The 17,793-nt window shown below is 39.2% G+C and overlaps 1 protein-coding gene across 2 annotated transcripts in view; it reads left to right on the top strand.

Moving 5' to 3' along the window:
* Positions 1-17,793, top strand: part of phyhiplb (phytanoyl-CoA 2-hydroxylase interacting protein-like b) — a 45,655-nt gene that overhangs the window by 24,553 nt on the left and 3,309 nt on the right. For both annotated transcript variants that reach the window (XM_048608892.1, XM_048608893.1), the window contains exons 3-5: positions 4,657-4,853; positions 13,416-13,590; positions 17,584-17,701. In XM_048608892.1, coding sequence (XP_048464849.1) covers positions 4,657-4,853; positions 13,416-13,590; positions 17,584-17,701 — 490 coding nt within the window. The remainder of the gene's footprint in view (positions 1-4,656; positions 4,854-13,415; positions 13,591-17,583; positions 17,702-17,793) is intronic.

Genomic DNA, 17,793 nt, shown 5'->3' with positions numbered 1-17,793 from the left:
TTGCTGCTTGCCAAATTTCTGCTCCACCTCGGCAACACGGTGGCTCAGCGGTTAGCACTGCTGCCTCACATCACCAGGGACCTGGGTTCGCTTCCAGCCTCAAGCGACTGTCTGCATGGAGTTTGCACATTCTGTGTCAGCTTGGGTTTCCTCCGGGTGCCCTGGTTTCCTCCCACAGTCCAAAGATGCGCAGATTAGGTGTATTGCTGATGCTAAATTGCCCATAGTGACCAGGAATATGCAGGATAAGTGGATTTGTCATGAGAAATGCAGGGTTATGGTGTGTGGGTCTGGGTGGGTTGCCCTTCAAAGGGTTGGTATGGACTCGATGGGCCAAACAGCCTGCTTCCACATTGTAGGGATTCTGTGACTCTCTATTCTAGTCTGAAGCAGGTCTCACTCACCAATGACTCCTGTGTTTGTTCCTGGTCCTTTATCTCCAATTTAAAGTTCTTAATGGTAATCGCTTTTTGGTCTCAGTCCTAGCCCATCAATGTAACTTTCTGTAGTCCACAAGTCTTCAAGTAATCAGCTTTTTTGGCGCATCGTTAGCGTTATGTCTTCAGTTATCTAAGACTCTGTGGAACTCCCTTCTTAAACTTCTCTATCGTTCTCTTTTCATTCAAGATTCTCCATTGGCTTTTGTCAATCTACCCTAACCTCTACTTCTGTTACTTGTTCACATTTTGATCTGTTTGCATCTCTAGAGAATCCTAGCGTGTTTTACTGCATTAAAACAAGTTGCCACCTTTACAGTACTTTATTGTATTAAATTGTAGTATGGAAAATTGATTAACAACTATTTGAACTAGTATATATTTTTTGCTTTTTTTCTCTCAGTCTTTCACATATGACTCAGCTGGGGTTTAGTTGGCAGTCTGGAATTCAAAGGTGATGTCAGCAGGTGGTGATCATGAGACTATGATGAGGTAAAGGCCCATCAGTTCACTAATGTCTTTTAGGGAAGGAAATCTGTGCTTGCTACATATGATTCCAGACCTACAGCTGTGTAGTTGATTCTCAACTGCACTCTATAATGGCCTAGCAAGCTACTCAGCTATACCAAACTATTACCCAAAAGTTAAACAGATAAACTGCGATGGTTCAAGATGACACTTCACAACATTCTTGAGCAATTCAGGATGGGTAACAAATGCCTGTAATGAATAAATCCCATTTTTTTTCGAATCAGGAGACAGAGAATTTGCACTTCAGTTAACCTGGCTGTTTGACGAGCTAAACCATATTTTTGTGACAGGGTTTTGACTGTACCTCAACTGAAATGAAGCCAGAGAAACCACTGAAAATCTGTCCATCAGTTTCCAGGTCCCCTCCCCTTCAGGCAGCTAAAGAGGAAGAACAAGTCTGCAGTGTTTCAATACTTCATCTTCAAAGAAATAAACAAAACAGTGGACCTTTAAGACCTCAGTGTATATACCCCTGTAGTCTTTTCTCGTGTGTCTGTGATTATATGAATAAATATGGTTTGAAATGCATTTCAGGTGTCAAGTGCTAAATATTTGTACTTTTGAAAAATAATTGGAAGAAAGCCTGTCATTTGTATCCTTAATGGTATAACATGCGAGTTGTGGGAGGGGGGATATGGTTTAAACACCTTTTGCACTGCATAAGAACACATCTGTCTTCAATCAGTTGGAAATTGAAAAACGGGAGAGCCGTCCTACCACTTGTCCCCTGTCCAGGAGCAGCAGACAGGTATGTGAGACCTAATTTGCTATATTGCCCAGAAGCTGCAGAAGGGCAGCAAGTCATACAACCATCTAGCTGCCTTCCTTGCCTCATGGACTGGTTGGTAGCTACTGTGAAGAGCCAGGGCTAGCACCCTCAAGATCGGCTGGAGAACTGCACGTGCCTGCACTCCATTGCCTCAGCCATTGTTCCTCAAGTTTGAAAGCATGGCAAAGGAGGGGTCTGGAACTTGGCAAGCATTCCAGGTGCACTTTCTTCAGAAGTCTCCATTCAGCACGTTCCAGAGGGTGGCTCGGCCCCTCCACCTTTATTCTGCTGGACTCCCTCTGACCCTTGGAAGATCATGTTAAACAAAGCACACTTGATCTGGCAAGAAGACCCTCGGCATCACTGGATCATTCAGAAATGCTCCTGGGATTGCCTGACAAAACCTCCAGGGCCAATATGCTCCACTGCCAAGCAGGCTTCCTGCATCCCAGCTGAAAAACCAGGGACTAAGATGCAATAGGAGGGAGAGGGAGAAAGTTTATTGAAGACAGTTTCATGGCACAGGTGACAATACACTGTATGTTATTTGCTATGTTTCCATAAATGGCACTGTATTGACCTTGCATCCAGTTGTTCAATTCTCTGAGTAGTCCGAAATGTAACTGTGCTAGAATGATGGACAATTTAATGGCCTCACAAGATGTACAATGTCTGTACTGTGAGCCCACTGCAGCATGTGGAAGAAGGAGGAACAGTATGTACACGGGGTAATGGGTTCTGCTGACACCATTGCCACTCGTCCTCTAACATCCCCATTCTTTCCTACAGTCTTTGTAGGCATTGTCTGTTCTCCATCCCAAGGCTTTACTAGCTACTAACCTTGACGTTTGGATGATTTTCTTTGTTAGATTGACTTTTTTAACTTTATTGTTTTGCTTATTACTGATTACATCGCTTAAGCTTTAACCCTTACTATTTTAACTCTTTCAAGAAAAATCCCAGCTTCTACAGCCTATGTCGTAACCAATGCCCCTCATTCTGAGAAAAACTCTCAATTTTTTTCTGCACTGTCTCTAAAGGTTTCAGAGCTTTCTGAAAATGTAATGTCTGTAATTGAACACAGTAAACCACTTGCATGAGGGCATAATATCTCTGCTTTTGGACACTATGCTTTTATTGTTAAAGTCCAGAATGCCATATTAACCACATTCTCAATTACACATCTTCAGTACACCACCAAGTTACTCTGTTCCTGTGCCCTCTTTAGAATTGAGCCCTTTATTTTATGTTGCCTCTCCTAATTTTTCCTATCAAATTCTACTAGATCATTCTTCTTTGCATTAAATTTCACTTGTTCCATGTAGCCTAGTAAATTACTCATCCTTATGCATTATGGTGTATATGCCGCCTTTGACACGGTTTACTACACCATCCTTTTCAAGCATCTTTTCTCTGCAAAATAACTGGATGGAGCACCTTGCTTGATTCCAATGACTTCTGCCCACTCTAGTACTACCAACTTCAAAATGCATCACAAATCTGTACATGGCTCCGTCTTATTTCTCATCTGCAGATTGTCTCTCAAAGTGTTCATCCGAAAACACATCTGGGAGCAGGGCCAACCAGCGTTCATTTACCTGTGTATTTTTTTTTGACTTTCTGAAGAACTTTTCTAAATACACACTTACTGCAGTGCCACCATTGAGACTGGCTGCTGTTTTCTGTTGCTTACCAAGTATGTTGACTTTCTCTTTGTTCTGCCTACAAGGGACGTTAATATGAATTGTAGCCAAGAGAGAAACAGCATCCCGGCATTGATCTTTCATTAGTCTTTTCATTTGTCTGTGTGGTTTGATGCCAAATTTGAGTGGATGTCAAATTATGTTTGTTAATACTTCATGAAGTGCCTTGGGACATTCCAGAATGCTTAAAAGTACTTAAAAATGAACTGTTTGTTTATTTTTCCATCACCGTATCTATGGATTTAAACTTGGGTTGTTGCTTTGATTATTCAGAGCCATTACAAACTAAGTTGGCTTAACAATTGTATTTTGTTCAATTTTCTTTTGCAATCTTTTTCAAAAGCATCAAGTTGCTAGCTAATTAATGGATCATATCATTTTAAGTTATTGATGGACTGGTTACTAATCACCTGAAAACATATTTAATCCAACTTTTGGTCACCATGATGATGCCTGTTTAGAGTAAGCTAAAAACAAAATCTACTTGTATGACAGCTATGTGGAGCATCCTCTATACATTGTTGAAGATGTGCTGTAAAGGCTGTTACTACTACAGTGTGAATTAAAGCAGGTGAATTTTTTTTTTTAAAAATCCAAGTCTGGTTTAAAAAGTGAAGATTAGAAATGGAGAGAAATGACTTTGAGAGCTGGGGGATGTTGCAAAACTTTTCTCCAGACAGTTTATGAATTGAGATTGTGCAAATTATTATTTAATTTCTTCACTTAACGTTGATTTAAAGCCAACTTCTATTTGAGAAGAAAAACGTGTATTGCAGTTGATTTAGATACTTTTGGTAGATTGTTTTGTTGGTTATTTTGTTAGAACACTTTTATTACTTCAAAGTAGTGAAGTTTGTATGGTGTTAAACATTGTAAGACCACCTTTTTAAAATGGCTAGATTCAATTACTGAGTTTGTGTCCTAATCACATCAGTGAGGTAAATTAGAAAACACTATGCCATTACCAGTAGATACTGCATTGAAATACTGTGTCATTGATAAGTTCCGCCATCCATTGCAGCTTGGTACTAGAATTTTTGCACTGTACCAAGCATCAGGCCTAAGTTAGGCAAGCAGGTATTACGAGCTGATTAAACAATGCTTGATAAGAAACTACAAATCCCTTTTAACTTCCTGTTTAAATTGTTTTGTGATCATCTGTTTTATGTCATTATATCAATACCTATAAAAACATTTGAATTTTGTTTTTGCACAGGAAACAAATCGCAAGACAGTGGCATTGCAGAGATGGAAGAACTTGCCGTTCCACGTAACATAAAAATAAGTAATATAACATGTGATTCTTTCAAGATCTCGTGGAGCATGGATCCCAAATACAAAGATCGTATCACACACTACTTCATTGATCTTAATAAGAAAGAAACAAAGAATTCCAATAAATTCAAACACAAGGTAAAATACTGTATTATAATTATTTACTTAATTCTGCATATTTTATTTTATACCTTAAAACCACAGTCTTCATTTAATTCTTTATGGACCCAAATTGTACAAAATAATTCACCATAGAGATTGGTTACAGTAAAAATTGAAACTTCCCTTGATGAGACAAACACTAACATTGGAAAGGTAGTTGTTGACTTATTAAGCAAACTCAAATCTAAGTAAAGATATTCATATGTGTATTGTACCTTGTCGCTATGTATTAAAGCTTCTAACTCAAGACTCTCTGAACGTTTATATTTTGTGCAGAATATATCCAGATGGAGTAGGTAATGATTTTTGACCCAGAAGCAGCACAGTAAGAAAAAGTTGTAATTTATTTAAAATGTTTAGGGAATATCTAATTGTTATAATAATGTTTGATAAAACTTTTTAAGATTTTACATTGATTATGAGGGGATCATTGTAATTTTCTTGGCCAGCCAGAAATATGTCATTCTTCACCATATACAGGAACCTTCAATGGAATATGGCTGCCAATGCGCTTGAACTGAGAGCTGAATTGATTGAGGTGGAATTTGAAATCCTACATACCAGAAGTCAGTTTGTGTGGAGAGTGATAAGAGTACTTGCTTGCATAAGATGCATCTCAATTGCTTAAACTCCTTAAAGTGAGATTCTCCTTTTTAACTGAGTGTCACTTGTCAGTTAAATCATGCTTAATTTTTAGTGATTCTGTGGCAAAATTAAAAAAAGTGAAAACTTGTTGGTAATTTCTTCATTTAGGAATTGTTTGGTAAATTTGGTTATATTTGCAATTTCTGTATAGGGTTCATAACAAAGTAAGATGAGTTTGGATTATGTTTGTACCAGAAGTGAGAAAAGCTGTCTGGAGGTCAGTCATCATTTGCTTGTCATTGGAAGGTAGCTTCATGAGGAGAAATTATACCCCAAATTTCTGCTTTTGAATCAAATATAAAGCATTATGTTGTACATAATTAACAGTGAAGCATTAAAACTTCAAAACAGGCATGTTATTCTGGAGAAAATTTAGGGAGTGTTTGCAATACAAGTTCTACATTGTGTTCTGTTTTAAATATTCTTGGGTATGATTTCAATGACGAAATGGTTTTGGAAGCTTTCATCTTAACCATTTAACTCTGGTTGCAGGATTTCAGCAGCCATTATTTTTTATTTCACTTCTACAAAAATTCAGAATTCTTCAGAGGAATTATCACTTGGAAATTCAATGAACAATGTTGTCGTGCGTGCTATGGAATTGGATTGATATCCCTTGCCTTCCTGGAAATTAGCATCCAGTAATGACCCATCATCAAATGTAGACCTCTTTCTTGTTTCTTGATTAGAATGGTATAGTGGAAGGAGCTTTAGGGAAATATCAGTCACTGTCAGTTATCTGAGATATTAAAAAGGTGTTGATCGAAAGACAGAATAAGCACTTGGAATAGTAAAGGTGTGTAGGAAGTAATGAAGTTCTCAACCAGAGGTAAATGTAATCAATAGGTTTTTAAGTATGATTCATAGAGTGTGCAGAGAGCAAGTATTACATTTAGAAGTGCATGCTATATGTAAGACTTCTGATACTCTGATTGCAAATGAATCATAAAAAATATTCATTCTCAAAGATTGTTCATACTATTTTACTCTCTAATGTCATAAACATGCTTCCACTATTGACGTGTTTCTTTTAGGAATCCAATCTAAATGATTGTGAAAATTGATTCATGTGGACTATTGAGGATTGGTTTCTTTTAACAGGACACTGAAAGGATGTTGAGGGACACTTTATCAAGTCCTCTTTCTGGAAGTCACATGCATTAAGTTAAACAAGCAGCCAGGGTTCATAACCTGTAGAACTGCTGGATTTACCAGAATTTTCAGGGTTTGATCTAACAGCTTGGATGTACTGGAAGTCACATGCCTGAGTTGATAGCTGTCAGAAGTTATGGCTATATTGGTTTTGTTTGGAATTCAGTTGGTGTAGGCAGTGAAGAGATTAGACCCCATTCTAGCCTTTTGTTGCCTCTCTGAGAAATCCTTCTGAGTGTTATGTGAAAATTGAAAAACTTAGTTATTCTCCCTGGAAAGTCCATAAGACTTCCTGTTGCCCTCTCTTGAACAAACTGTATTTGAAGATCCCACTGTGAAATAAATGCACAGAAGCCAGTGAGCCATCACCAAGACACATGTGCACAGTACACTGACTGTGGTCAGCCAGCTCGGAGTCATTCCCTGAACTGAGGAGATTCTGAATCACCTATTTATTTTGGTCAGCCAGGGCTTCTTGATTGGCCCAGGTTAACAACCTCAATTTAGGATCTCATAGTCAACGAGATCTGCTTGGTTCCAATCACTACACACTGACAATTATCTGTGTCTGGTGACATCCGTTTATATGTGCAAGGAGTAGAGGGATGAGAACGAGAGAGCAAGAGACAGTGCCTCTTGCCCAATCTCAGTCAGCAACAGTGTACATCAGTTCAGCAGCATTATAACCACGTTGCATGTGTTTGATATTATTAAAAACAGATCCAAGTCTCTGCCTATGTTGTAATACATTTTTGTATAAAATTGACAATAAATATTAGGACAAAAGCCAAAATAACAAATATTCAGAAATGTTTTTGGGATCTGGCAACTAAATGGTTGCTGTTTCTTGTAAATATTTTAGCTTAATTGAGTCATCAAATTATTTTAAAGCAAAACTTAAGAAGTAACAAACCGATATTTAACAATGCAACCTGGAAAGCCTGTCCAGACTGAAATTGCTGTATCAGAATGTAATTACAGTTATTGAAGAATATAATAAATACATTACTCAAGTCAAAGCTCTGGCACATCTATTAACAGACCGTCTGGGATTTCAGCTTGTAGTTTCAGCTCCCAGCCTTCACTGTACAGGAATAAATCGGTCAAGCGACAATGGAAAATTTAGACGTGCTTTGTTTTACTGGAATTGCTTCCTCTTTCATGCTCAACCCATTTCTGGTGGGCAGGGTAGCACCAGCGGTATAATGTACGTCAATTACCCTAACAGACTGGGATAGCAATAGTGGAGAGGCCAAAAGTTTCTCAAGATGCTTTTAGCTGAATGTTCTTGAACAGTACATTTCTGGCCAAAAGAGGAAGGAGGTATTACAAGTCTTGTTCTGGGAAATGATACAGATCAAGTGCCAGGGGAACAGTTAAGGAACAGTGATCAATTTTCATAAATTGGTTAAGAAAAAGAACAGAGACTAATATCGAGTAAAATTAATTTAAGGAACAGTTTTGGTGGATGAATCATAGATTTGACCATGGTAAATTGGAATTGAAGATTCACAGGCAATGCGGTAATCAAATAATGCTGTTGCCTTTAAGGGTGAGATGGTTGGGGTATAGTTGTGGTAAATTACGGTACCCGGTCTCACACACACACACATGCACACCTGTCTCGCTCCCTGGATGATGAGAGGTAGAAAACAAGATGCACCAAAAGGGGTGCATATTACAGATAGCAAGAAAATAACAAATGAGAAGCAAGCTGAATATAGAAGTGATAAAAGGAAGAAGAACACATTGAAAGAAGTATATTGATTGGAGAAGAGAGACCATTTTGGGACCAAAAGGAAAAACTGCTCATGGAAGTAGTCAGTATTATAGACTTGTGAAATGATAACTTTGTATCTGCATTTACCAAGCAAATCCTACACTGTAATGTCGTCACCACACTCTACAGTAGTGCATTGCAGATTTTTATAACTTGCTCTGTAAAAAGAGTTTTCCTTCATTACAGAGGTTTTTTAAATCATGTGGTTCTTAACCTTTCGGTCAATGGGAACTGTTTCTCCTTATCTGCTCTAGCGTGACCCCTCATGATTTCAAGCACCTCTATCTTAGCTCAATAGTTCCTTATCAAATGAGGACAGCTCTGGTTTTACAAAGTTATTCCCACAACTAAAATCTTTTCCCTGGAAGTGTTTGTGTTAATATTTTCTATAATGCTTTCTAATGTCATTGAGGGCATAGGTCTGGGTGGGATGCTCTTTAGACGGTCAGTGCAGACTCTGGGCCAAATGGTCTCCTTGTGCACTGTAGGGATTCTTTGATTCTATATGATGTAGTGAGTATTCCAGTTTGGACAAAGCATCAGCAAGTGTGTCACGTTAATATGTTAGAGATACTGTGACAGGGGCAATGACTGAAGGGTCTGTTTCCATGCCAGCTGACTCTATGACTCTATAGTAGTCAAATGTATGTTTATGTTAATGGAAAAAAATAGGAAGAGAAATGGCAGTATCAGAAGAATTGGAGAATGAATCAGCAATTGAACATTCAAAAGTTGATCCTGTACAAATCAGATTGGATAGTACAGAAGTACTTAAAATGTTAGATAGTATAATATGAAAGCTTCCTTTTTAAAAAAAAAACTAAGTGGCTTTCAAAGGCTATTACAAAATCCTGGGTCAATTTCTGTGAATAGGCCAAGAAAAGCATGGCTGTTCATGATGTTAATGTAGGAAATGCATTATGTATAAAAGAAGATCCTCTCCGATGTAATCCAAAGAAGTTAACTCAAGAGAAGAGATTAAGTTCATGATGGAAAATGTCATTATTGAATTGAGTCAATTGCTGGACCTTGGCTATCGTGATGGTACCAAAACTAGATGGATTACAAAGATTTTGTTTTGATTAGAACAAAGCTAATGTGGTAATGAAAGTAGACTCAATCCTATTCCACATTTGGAGGACTGCATTGAAAAATTGTATGATTCATCATCAAAATCAACGTGTTAAAGAGATATTGACAAGTTGCATTTATATTTTTTCAATGCAAAATCATCAGCAACAATCTAACGATTAACCAGTAAAGTTATTGAAAGACTGCGTGATTTCCATTGATGATTCGGTTATTTTCAGCCAAACGTGGGAAGAACATTTACACCATTTAACTGAACTGTTTAATCGGCTATGAAGAGCCAATATGGTATACGTCTGGCTAAGAGTGAATTTGCTAAAGAAAAAGTAACTAATTTGAGTCACACTGTGGGACAAGGCCAAGTAACATCTAGAGAAGGAAAAGTAAGAGCTGTTTTGGATTTTCCTATGCCTAGGACAAAATGCAGAATTTTGTAATGTGCTGTCATGATTGAGTTTTATCAGATTGGGTAGAAGGTGTTGTAAAATTACTGGGGGATTATAAAAACACTCGGCTGGGGAAACATGGAATGAGATATGAGTCTACTTTCATTACCGCATTAACTTTGTGCTAATCAAAACAAAATCTTCTTAATCCACAACTCAGCAACACCCTGCATGAAGTAGAGAAAGCCATTTGCAAGCTTAAGAACAACAAGGCTGCTAGAGCAGACAGTATCCCAGATGAAGCATTGAAGTGCGGAGGCAATGAGCTCCCACTGCAGCTATGCGCCTTTGTCTGCTTTATGTGGAAGGAGGAGAGCATCCCGGGAGAGGTCCAAGATGCCACGGTCGTGAGCATTTTCAAAAAAGGAAAGAAGTCCAACCATGGTAACTACAGGGGAATCTTGCTACTGTCAACCATTGGAAAAGTCATCGCCAAGGTCCTCCTCATCCATCTCTTCCTGGTGGCTGAGGAACTCCTCCCAGAATTGCAGTGTGACCTCTGGCTTTGGAGGGGCACAGCAGACATGATTTTCACTGCGTGACAGCTGCAGGAGAAATGCGAAGAAAAGAACCTTGTACATGGCTTTCTTCCACCTTACAAAAGCCTTTGACCTTGTCAACTGGGAAGCATTATGGAGTGTCTTTCTCTGCTTTGGCTGCACCATGAAGTTTGTCATCATCCTTTGCCTGCTCCACGATGACACAGAAGTCATGGTGACGACAAATGGGTCCACCACTGACCCATTCCAGGGTGCCAAGCAGGGCTGTGTCATCGCCCCAACTCTATTCTCAATCACCTCGCTGTAATGCTTCACCTCTCCACCGACAAGCTCCCCGCTGGAGTGGAGCTAATCTACAAAACCAGCGGGAAATTCAAGCCAAAACCAAAGTTGGCCCAACCAGTGTCACCAAGCTGTAGTACGCAGATGATACTTGCATCTCTACAAACTCAAGACAAGCTCCAGATCATTGTCAGCACCTTTACGGAGGATTATGAGAATATGGGTCTCACCCTGAGCATCCGCAAGACAAAGATTTTCCACAAACCTGGCCCAGCATTGTGGAGTGAGCCCCTGATCATCAGGGTTCATGGGGAAGCCTTGGAGAATGTTGGCCAATTCCAGTACCTCAGGAGTGTCCTGTCGACCAAAGCAGTTATTGATGAAGAGATCCAGCACCACCTCCCGTGTGCTAGTGCAGCCTTCGGCCACCTGAGGAAAACGGAGTTCGGTGACAACAGCATCAGATCTGACACCAAGCTCATTGTATACAGGGCTGTGGTGGTACCTGCCCTCCTATGTGGGTCTGAGACGTGGACTGTCTACAGCAGACACCTAAAGGCACTGGAGCACGACCACCAATGCTGCCTGTGCAAGATCCTGTGAATCCATTCGGAAGAAAGATGCACCAACTCCAGCGTCCTCAACCAGGCCAATAAGCCCAGCATCGAGGTACTGATTACTCTCCACTGCTGCAGTGGGTTGAGGACATTGTCCACATGACTGACATGAGACTCCTGAAGTAGGTGCTCTACTCCCATTCCAGAAACGGCAGGCAAGCCCCAGGTCGAGAGAGGAAGCGCTTCAGGGCCTCGCTGGTGAAGTGCGGCATTCCCACCAACACCTGGGAATCACCTGCAAAGTTGTCGAGCATCTCAAGACTTGCCATGAGGGAAAAATCAGGAGTCAGACAAAAACAGCAAAAGGAGCATGCTGCAGCCAACACCCTTCCCTTCTCTTGACCACCACCTGCCCCAAGTGTAACAGAGCCTGCAGTAGCTGCATCGGTCTGTACAGTGGCTTGCGCACTCACCTTGAGAATGGAAGATAGTCATCCTCATCTCCGAGGGACCGCCAGTGATGATGGTGATTTAGCAGGTTTTTCCCAACCTTCAACACTGCTGTGGTTCCTGTAATTAATTTGTTAAAGAAAGACAGGAAATTTGAGTGGACACAAGAATATCAGAGTGCCTTTGGCATCTTGAAAGCTGTGAGGACAACTGCACCAGTTTTAGAAACACCACGTTATAAGAAGTCTGGCTGTTGATGCAACGACATTGATATGGCTGCTGTTTTACTACAGAATGACAAGATGGCGATGGAACAGTTATTTTTCAAAGATATTGACTGCATGTCAAGAGAAATATTTGATAATTGAGTCTTTCATTGGCTCTGCATCATTTGAAAAATGTTTCTCCAACAATGTGGAAGAAACTTGTTTATATGATCACAGTTCTTTGGAAAAAATTCAGGACAAGAAGTAATGGCTGTTTTGGTGGAGCTTAATCTTAATCTTAATCTAATTAACCATACAATTTTAAAATTGTTCATGTTCAGTGCATTTGTGAAAGCAACTGTGTGCTGTGATGCAAATGACCTTACTGCAAATGAACTTGTGTAAATTATGGTTCCCATGAAACTCATTTTGTGCATTTGATATCAATATAGTACAACTGTTAATGTGACACAGAAATAGTGTTAGAAGGAGTTACATTTCTCAACAACAATGCCTTTTAAAGGTACATTTTTATTCTTCTTTGGGGACAGATGTGATAAAAGATGGATGATTCATAAATAGCTGGTGAAATATGGATTTTGGTCTATTTTTGTGAAAAGATTTACAAGTTGACTAGGTCACTCTTTCGTGAGCCATGATATTAAACCAGTGTGTGCTTCCTTGAGTCTTAATGGAAGTTTGTTTATATTATTTGGTTTTACAACAGAAGAGAGAAAACATTTGAAACACATTAATTTGCTTTTGTGTTTAGAATAATCAAAGATTGATTTTAACTTAGTATAACCAGAGATAGAAGAGCTTTTGGGCAGTTTAATGGTAACCTGATCAGGCCCAGATGTTTGTTAGTTCTCCTTGAAAGGAGATTGCTCAGATCAAAGCAGAGAATAAATTACCTCAGAACAAGTTCAGTTTGTGAAACTTCAAGAGTTTATTTAGAAACCCACAGATTATTAAAAGACTGAGAAAGTCTAAGCTTTCAGTTATAAGAATATTCAAGGAAAAGGTTTCACAGCTCATGTTGAAAGAGCTAAGAAAAAGGTGGGAACATTCTCACATTCCGATCACTTAATCTGAACAATTTACATGCTTTCTCCCCCAGAGCTTTGATGAAGAGTCATCTAGACTCAATGGTAGCTTGCTCTATCTCCACGGATGCTGCCTGACCTGCTGTGATTTCCAGCATTTTTTGTCTTCAGTCACTCTTACTTACCCATGTCTGTTTCACTCAATACGGCTTCAGGTTTGTAACCTGTTTCAAACACAAGTTCTATGGACAAAGAAAAGCTCCAACAGCATTTTGCTTCTTTTGAGCCTAAAGTGTTTGTAACTTTAGGGAAAACATCGGTTTTGATGATGTGCAGTATCCATGCTTGAATTATTTGAGAGATCAGAATTCCATTTCTTCTGCAGGACGTTCCTACTAAATTGGTGGCAAAAGCAGTCCCCTTGCCAATGACAGTGCGTGGTCATTGGTTCTTAAGTCCCAGAACAGAGTATACTGTGGCTGTTCAGACTGCATCAAAGCAAAGTGATGGAGATTATACGGTCTCAGACTGGAGTGAAGTTGTGGAATTCTGTACTGCAGGTAAAATTATATTTGAATGAATTTCTTAAAAAGGCCTATTCAGAGAGAAAATTCAAGCTCTGCAAAAATCCTATCATTTACCACTCTTGCTTTATATTTCTTTGGTTCAATTTGTCTTTGTTATGGGAAGTATCAGTGAAACAGTGACACTGAAAGAGAGATGTGATTTTGTCTTTGCCAAATTCTATATAGTAACAAATGGTGTGGCATGGGATTGGCACTGCGGCTTCAACTTGTTACAGTTTACATAAATGACTTGAAGGGACCGAAGGTACGGAGTCGTGAAGAGAAAGTAAGGAAGTTACAGTGGGATATAGATTGAGTGGGCAAAGATTTGAAAAATGGAATAAAATGTGGAAAAAAATGTGAACTTGTCCATTTTGGCAGAAAGAATAAAAATTAAGTGTATTATCTAAATGGTTAAAGATGAGGGAGCTCTGAAATGTGGAGGAATCTCAGCCTTCCAGTTTAATAATTGCAAAAGTTGGTTTGCAGGTATAGCAAGTAAATAGGAAAGTTAATCGAATTTTATTATTTAATGCAATGGGAATTGAATACAAAAGTAGGACTGTTATGCTTCAGTTCTACAGATTATTGGTAAGACCACATCTGTTCTAATGTGTACAGTATTGATCATCTTATGTAAGGAAAGATATATTCAAGTTGGAAGCAGTTTACAGAAAATTTACTAGATTCATACCCGGTATGGGCAGGATGGTTTTTGAGTAAAGATTGGACAACCTGGGTTTGGAATATTCCTTAGAGTTTGGGAGAAAGAAAGATGACTTGATCATAACACAAGATCCTGAGGGAGTGTGGATGTGAAAATTATGTTTCCTCTTGAGATAGTGATCCCTAGTTCTAGATTTTGTGTTTAAAAAACAATAAGAAGTTACCCATTTAAGACATGAGATTTTTTTTGAATTGTGAGAATCTTTGGAACTTTTTCCTCAGAAGGTGACGGAAGCAAAGTCTTTGAACATTAAGGGAGAGGTAGGTACATGTGTGATATTTTCCATGGTACTAATTCTTAAACTGATTTCTTTAAATTCCTTGTTCTTGCTGGATTTTCTCCTTTTTTTAAAAAAATTGTTTATTGTGTCATCTACTGAAAAGACAAACACAAAGGTATTATCTCTTCGATTTCCTTATTTCCCATTATAAGTGAAGTTATCTCTGGCCCACTTTTACTTGTATCATGGAATATTTAGTTTCCAACGGTTTTTTAGAATTAGGTTTTATTGTCATGTGTACTTAAATACAGGGATACAGGAGTACTGTAAAATATTTTACTATGCTGTCAATCATTGTGATATCTTAGGTAAAATGTAGAAAAATAAAGAAATAAGTTAAAAGTTCAACATGACAGTTCTTCTCAGTGTAAAGTAGTAAATAAGACAAAGTTAGAAGTTTCAAATTACAGTCCTTTATCCATGGGCCCGCAGTTGCTCCATGCTGGGCTTTCACACAAGGGCTTGATCTCTCCAGCGCTAGGCTCAATCTCTTAAATCCCACACTGCCATCTCGCTACTGACCACCATCTGGGCTCACCAGCCACCTTGCCATAGGTCACCAGAGTCTCGCTCCAGGGCCCCAGCCACAGCAGTGCCTTGTGACCCCCACTGTGTGTCCCCAGCCGCTGCCATCGCTGCCTCCATGACCAAGCTCCCTCCAGAAGGTAAGTTGAGAGAAAAAAAAACTTAGTGAGAAAAGAAGAAAAGCAGTAGGAGCAGACAAGCTCAGACTCAGGAGCCCTACTCCGCTGCCATCTTGGATCAGAGGGAAAAAAAACCTTTGACACTGTTCAACTGCATGTCAATGGATTTAGATCAAACCCATTCATTTCCCTGGCATTTATCATGTATCTTGTTGCAAATGCTTTGCATAATTGGTTTTAAATTTTGTCACCTTAGTCACTAGATCTACTGATTTTGTTCAACTCACTGCTCCTTCTTGATCCACTGCTTATTTTTACCCAAGTCGCTACTCTGCTGTCCTTTTCTCTTTAGACTTAATATCGGAACCCACCCTCCTCCTTATTAGTTTAAAATTCTATCACTGTAGCATTTGATTTATCGTGACACTGGCCACTTCTGCTGCTATCCAGAATGCTTCTCAGATGTGCATTGCCTTACCAATATAACTTCTATTCGGTTTGGAACATATGAAGAAGCTGCTTAACTCTGGACACCCTTTAAGCATCCTGAAGGGATTCTTCCCTGTGAACACCCTAGCTGACCTCTCAAATCATCCCCAATACCCTTTTTATAGTGCTACTCTGGCACAAAAGATGTAATACCTGCTCTTTTGCTGCCGCTTTCCTCACCATTCAAGGCCTGGAACTCATTTTCCAGATTAAACGTTGATTTATGGTGTACTTTTACACTGCTCACCATGCCATCTGCTCTAGATTGTGAAGAACGAGCACAACTTGATGATTGCTTTACAGACCTCTGAGAAAAACACATTCATTCAGTCTACAAACTTTTGGTGGCCTGCCTTTTAAATCTCTACCTAGTTTTCACCTATACCTGCACCGACTCATATTTCACTGAACTCAATACACTTCATCTTTCAATTAAATGCTTCACAGCCTTCAGGATTCAACATTTTCAGACTCTATTACTTGATCTTTCCTAATTTTGTTTCCTTTACTTTGCAAGTTGAATCCTTTGTTTTTGCTTTTGGATAGATTGATTAGATGGAAGCTGCATGGCCGCTTATCTGCTGAGCAGCTCTACAGACTCCAGTTGACGTGCTGATGCAAAGCTTCCCTGCATAAAAGTTTCTGCCACATGTAGACCTCGGGGATCTGTGCAGCAACGGGGATAATTTACCTTAGGGCCTATTTACCTTAGCATAAAGGACATTGACTTAGTGTTTGGGAGAAAAGTTAGAGGGAAGATGAGGAAACATTTTTTCCACCCAGACAGTGGTAGGGATCAGGAGCTCATTACTACCTGAAAGGGTTGATGTACCAGAAGTGCTCAAGTCATCAAACTAATGTCAATGGCTTCTTGATATGCATTTCAAGTGTTGTCGCCTTCAGGCAAGTGGAATTAGGCTGAGTTTTTGGCCCCACTGCAGACACAATGAGCTATGCGGCCTCTTTCTGTGTTATAACCCTTCAGTGATTCTGTTCTATGATTGCAGCTGGCTTTAGTTCAGTCATTCATAACTCTTCAAGACAAATTATTTCTTTACTTGTTCCATTATCACTTATCATTTATTGTTTTATCACTCTTTCATTTTTACAGCTGGTTTCCTTTTGTTCTTTTCTTATCACCCTAGTTCATCTGCTTGAAACCTATTACATTTACAATACTGAACTGGATGAAAGGTTATGAACCTGAAACATGGACTCAGATTTTCCAGTCCTAATGCTAAGATGTTTGCCACTATTGAGATTAGCAACTTACTTACATTGGCAAACCAGAAGTTTGGTATTCCACAAATGGTTTTGTGGGAGTTCCCACCAATGGTGCCAGTGGGATCTTTCAGCATGTAATTTGGACACTTACAGGGTGAAAGGTTCATCACAGTAACACCGTCTAACAGGCCTAAAACCTATGAATACTCTTCACAATCTCGTCACCCCACTCCTGCATCCAACTCATTCTCACAACCATCAGGGGGCACCCTCCCAAAAGCACCTCAGGGTCACTCCTCCCTTCATCACCTCCAGCTTACCCTTTCTTCTAATCATACACCCCTTCCTTGACATTCCAAGCTTCTTAATTCTCTCTCCACAGCTGCCACTTAACGGGTTGAATATATGTCTTTATTAAAATGGGAAATGTTTGTTTATTGAGATGAACACTTGTTTATTATTTGCTTTTGATGAAAACATTACTTTGAAATGAAAGCATGTGCATATGATTAAAATTATACTGAACTTCAAACCATGCTAAGTAATTGTTTCCAGAAGGTTTGTCAGTATAAAGTTGAACCATAATGCAGTGGTAATAATAAAATGCATTGTTTGTTCTACAGACTATTCCAAGGTTCACCTTACACAATTGATGGAAAAAGCTGAAGCGATTTCAGGGCGCATGTTGAAGTTTTCAGTTTTCTATCGTAACCAGCACAAAGAGTATTTTGACTGTGTTCGGTAAGAGAAAAAAAAAAATCACAAGAAAAGCTGCTTTAAATTTCTATTGTTAAAAGTTACATCCATCAGTTTTAGAGAAAGTACAAACTGCT

The sequence above is a fragment of the Rhincodon typus genome, chromosome 20 (genome assembly GCF_021869965.1).
Source record: "Rhincodon typus isolate 14 chromosome 20, sRhiTyp1.1, whole genome shotgun sequence".
In the NCBI taxonomy this organism is placed as follows: Eukaryota; Metazoa; Chordata; class Chondrichthyes; order Orectolobiformes; family Rhincodontidae; genus Rhincodon; species Rhincodon typus.
The sequence above is the reverse complement of the archived record's forward strand: the minus strand, read 5'-3'. Positions and strand labels throughout refer to the sequence as shown.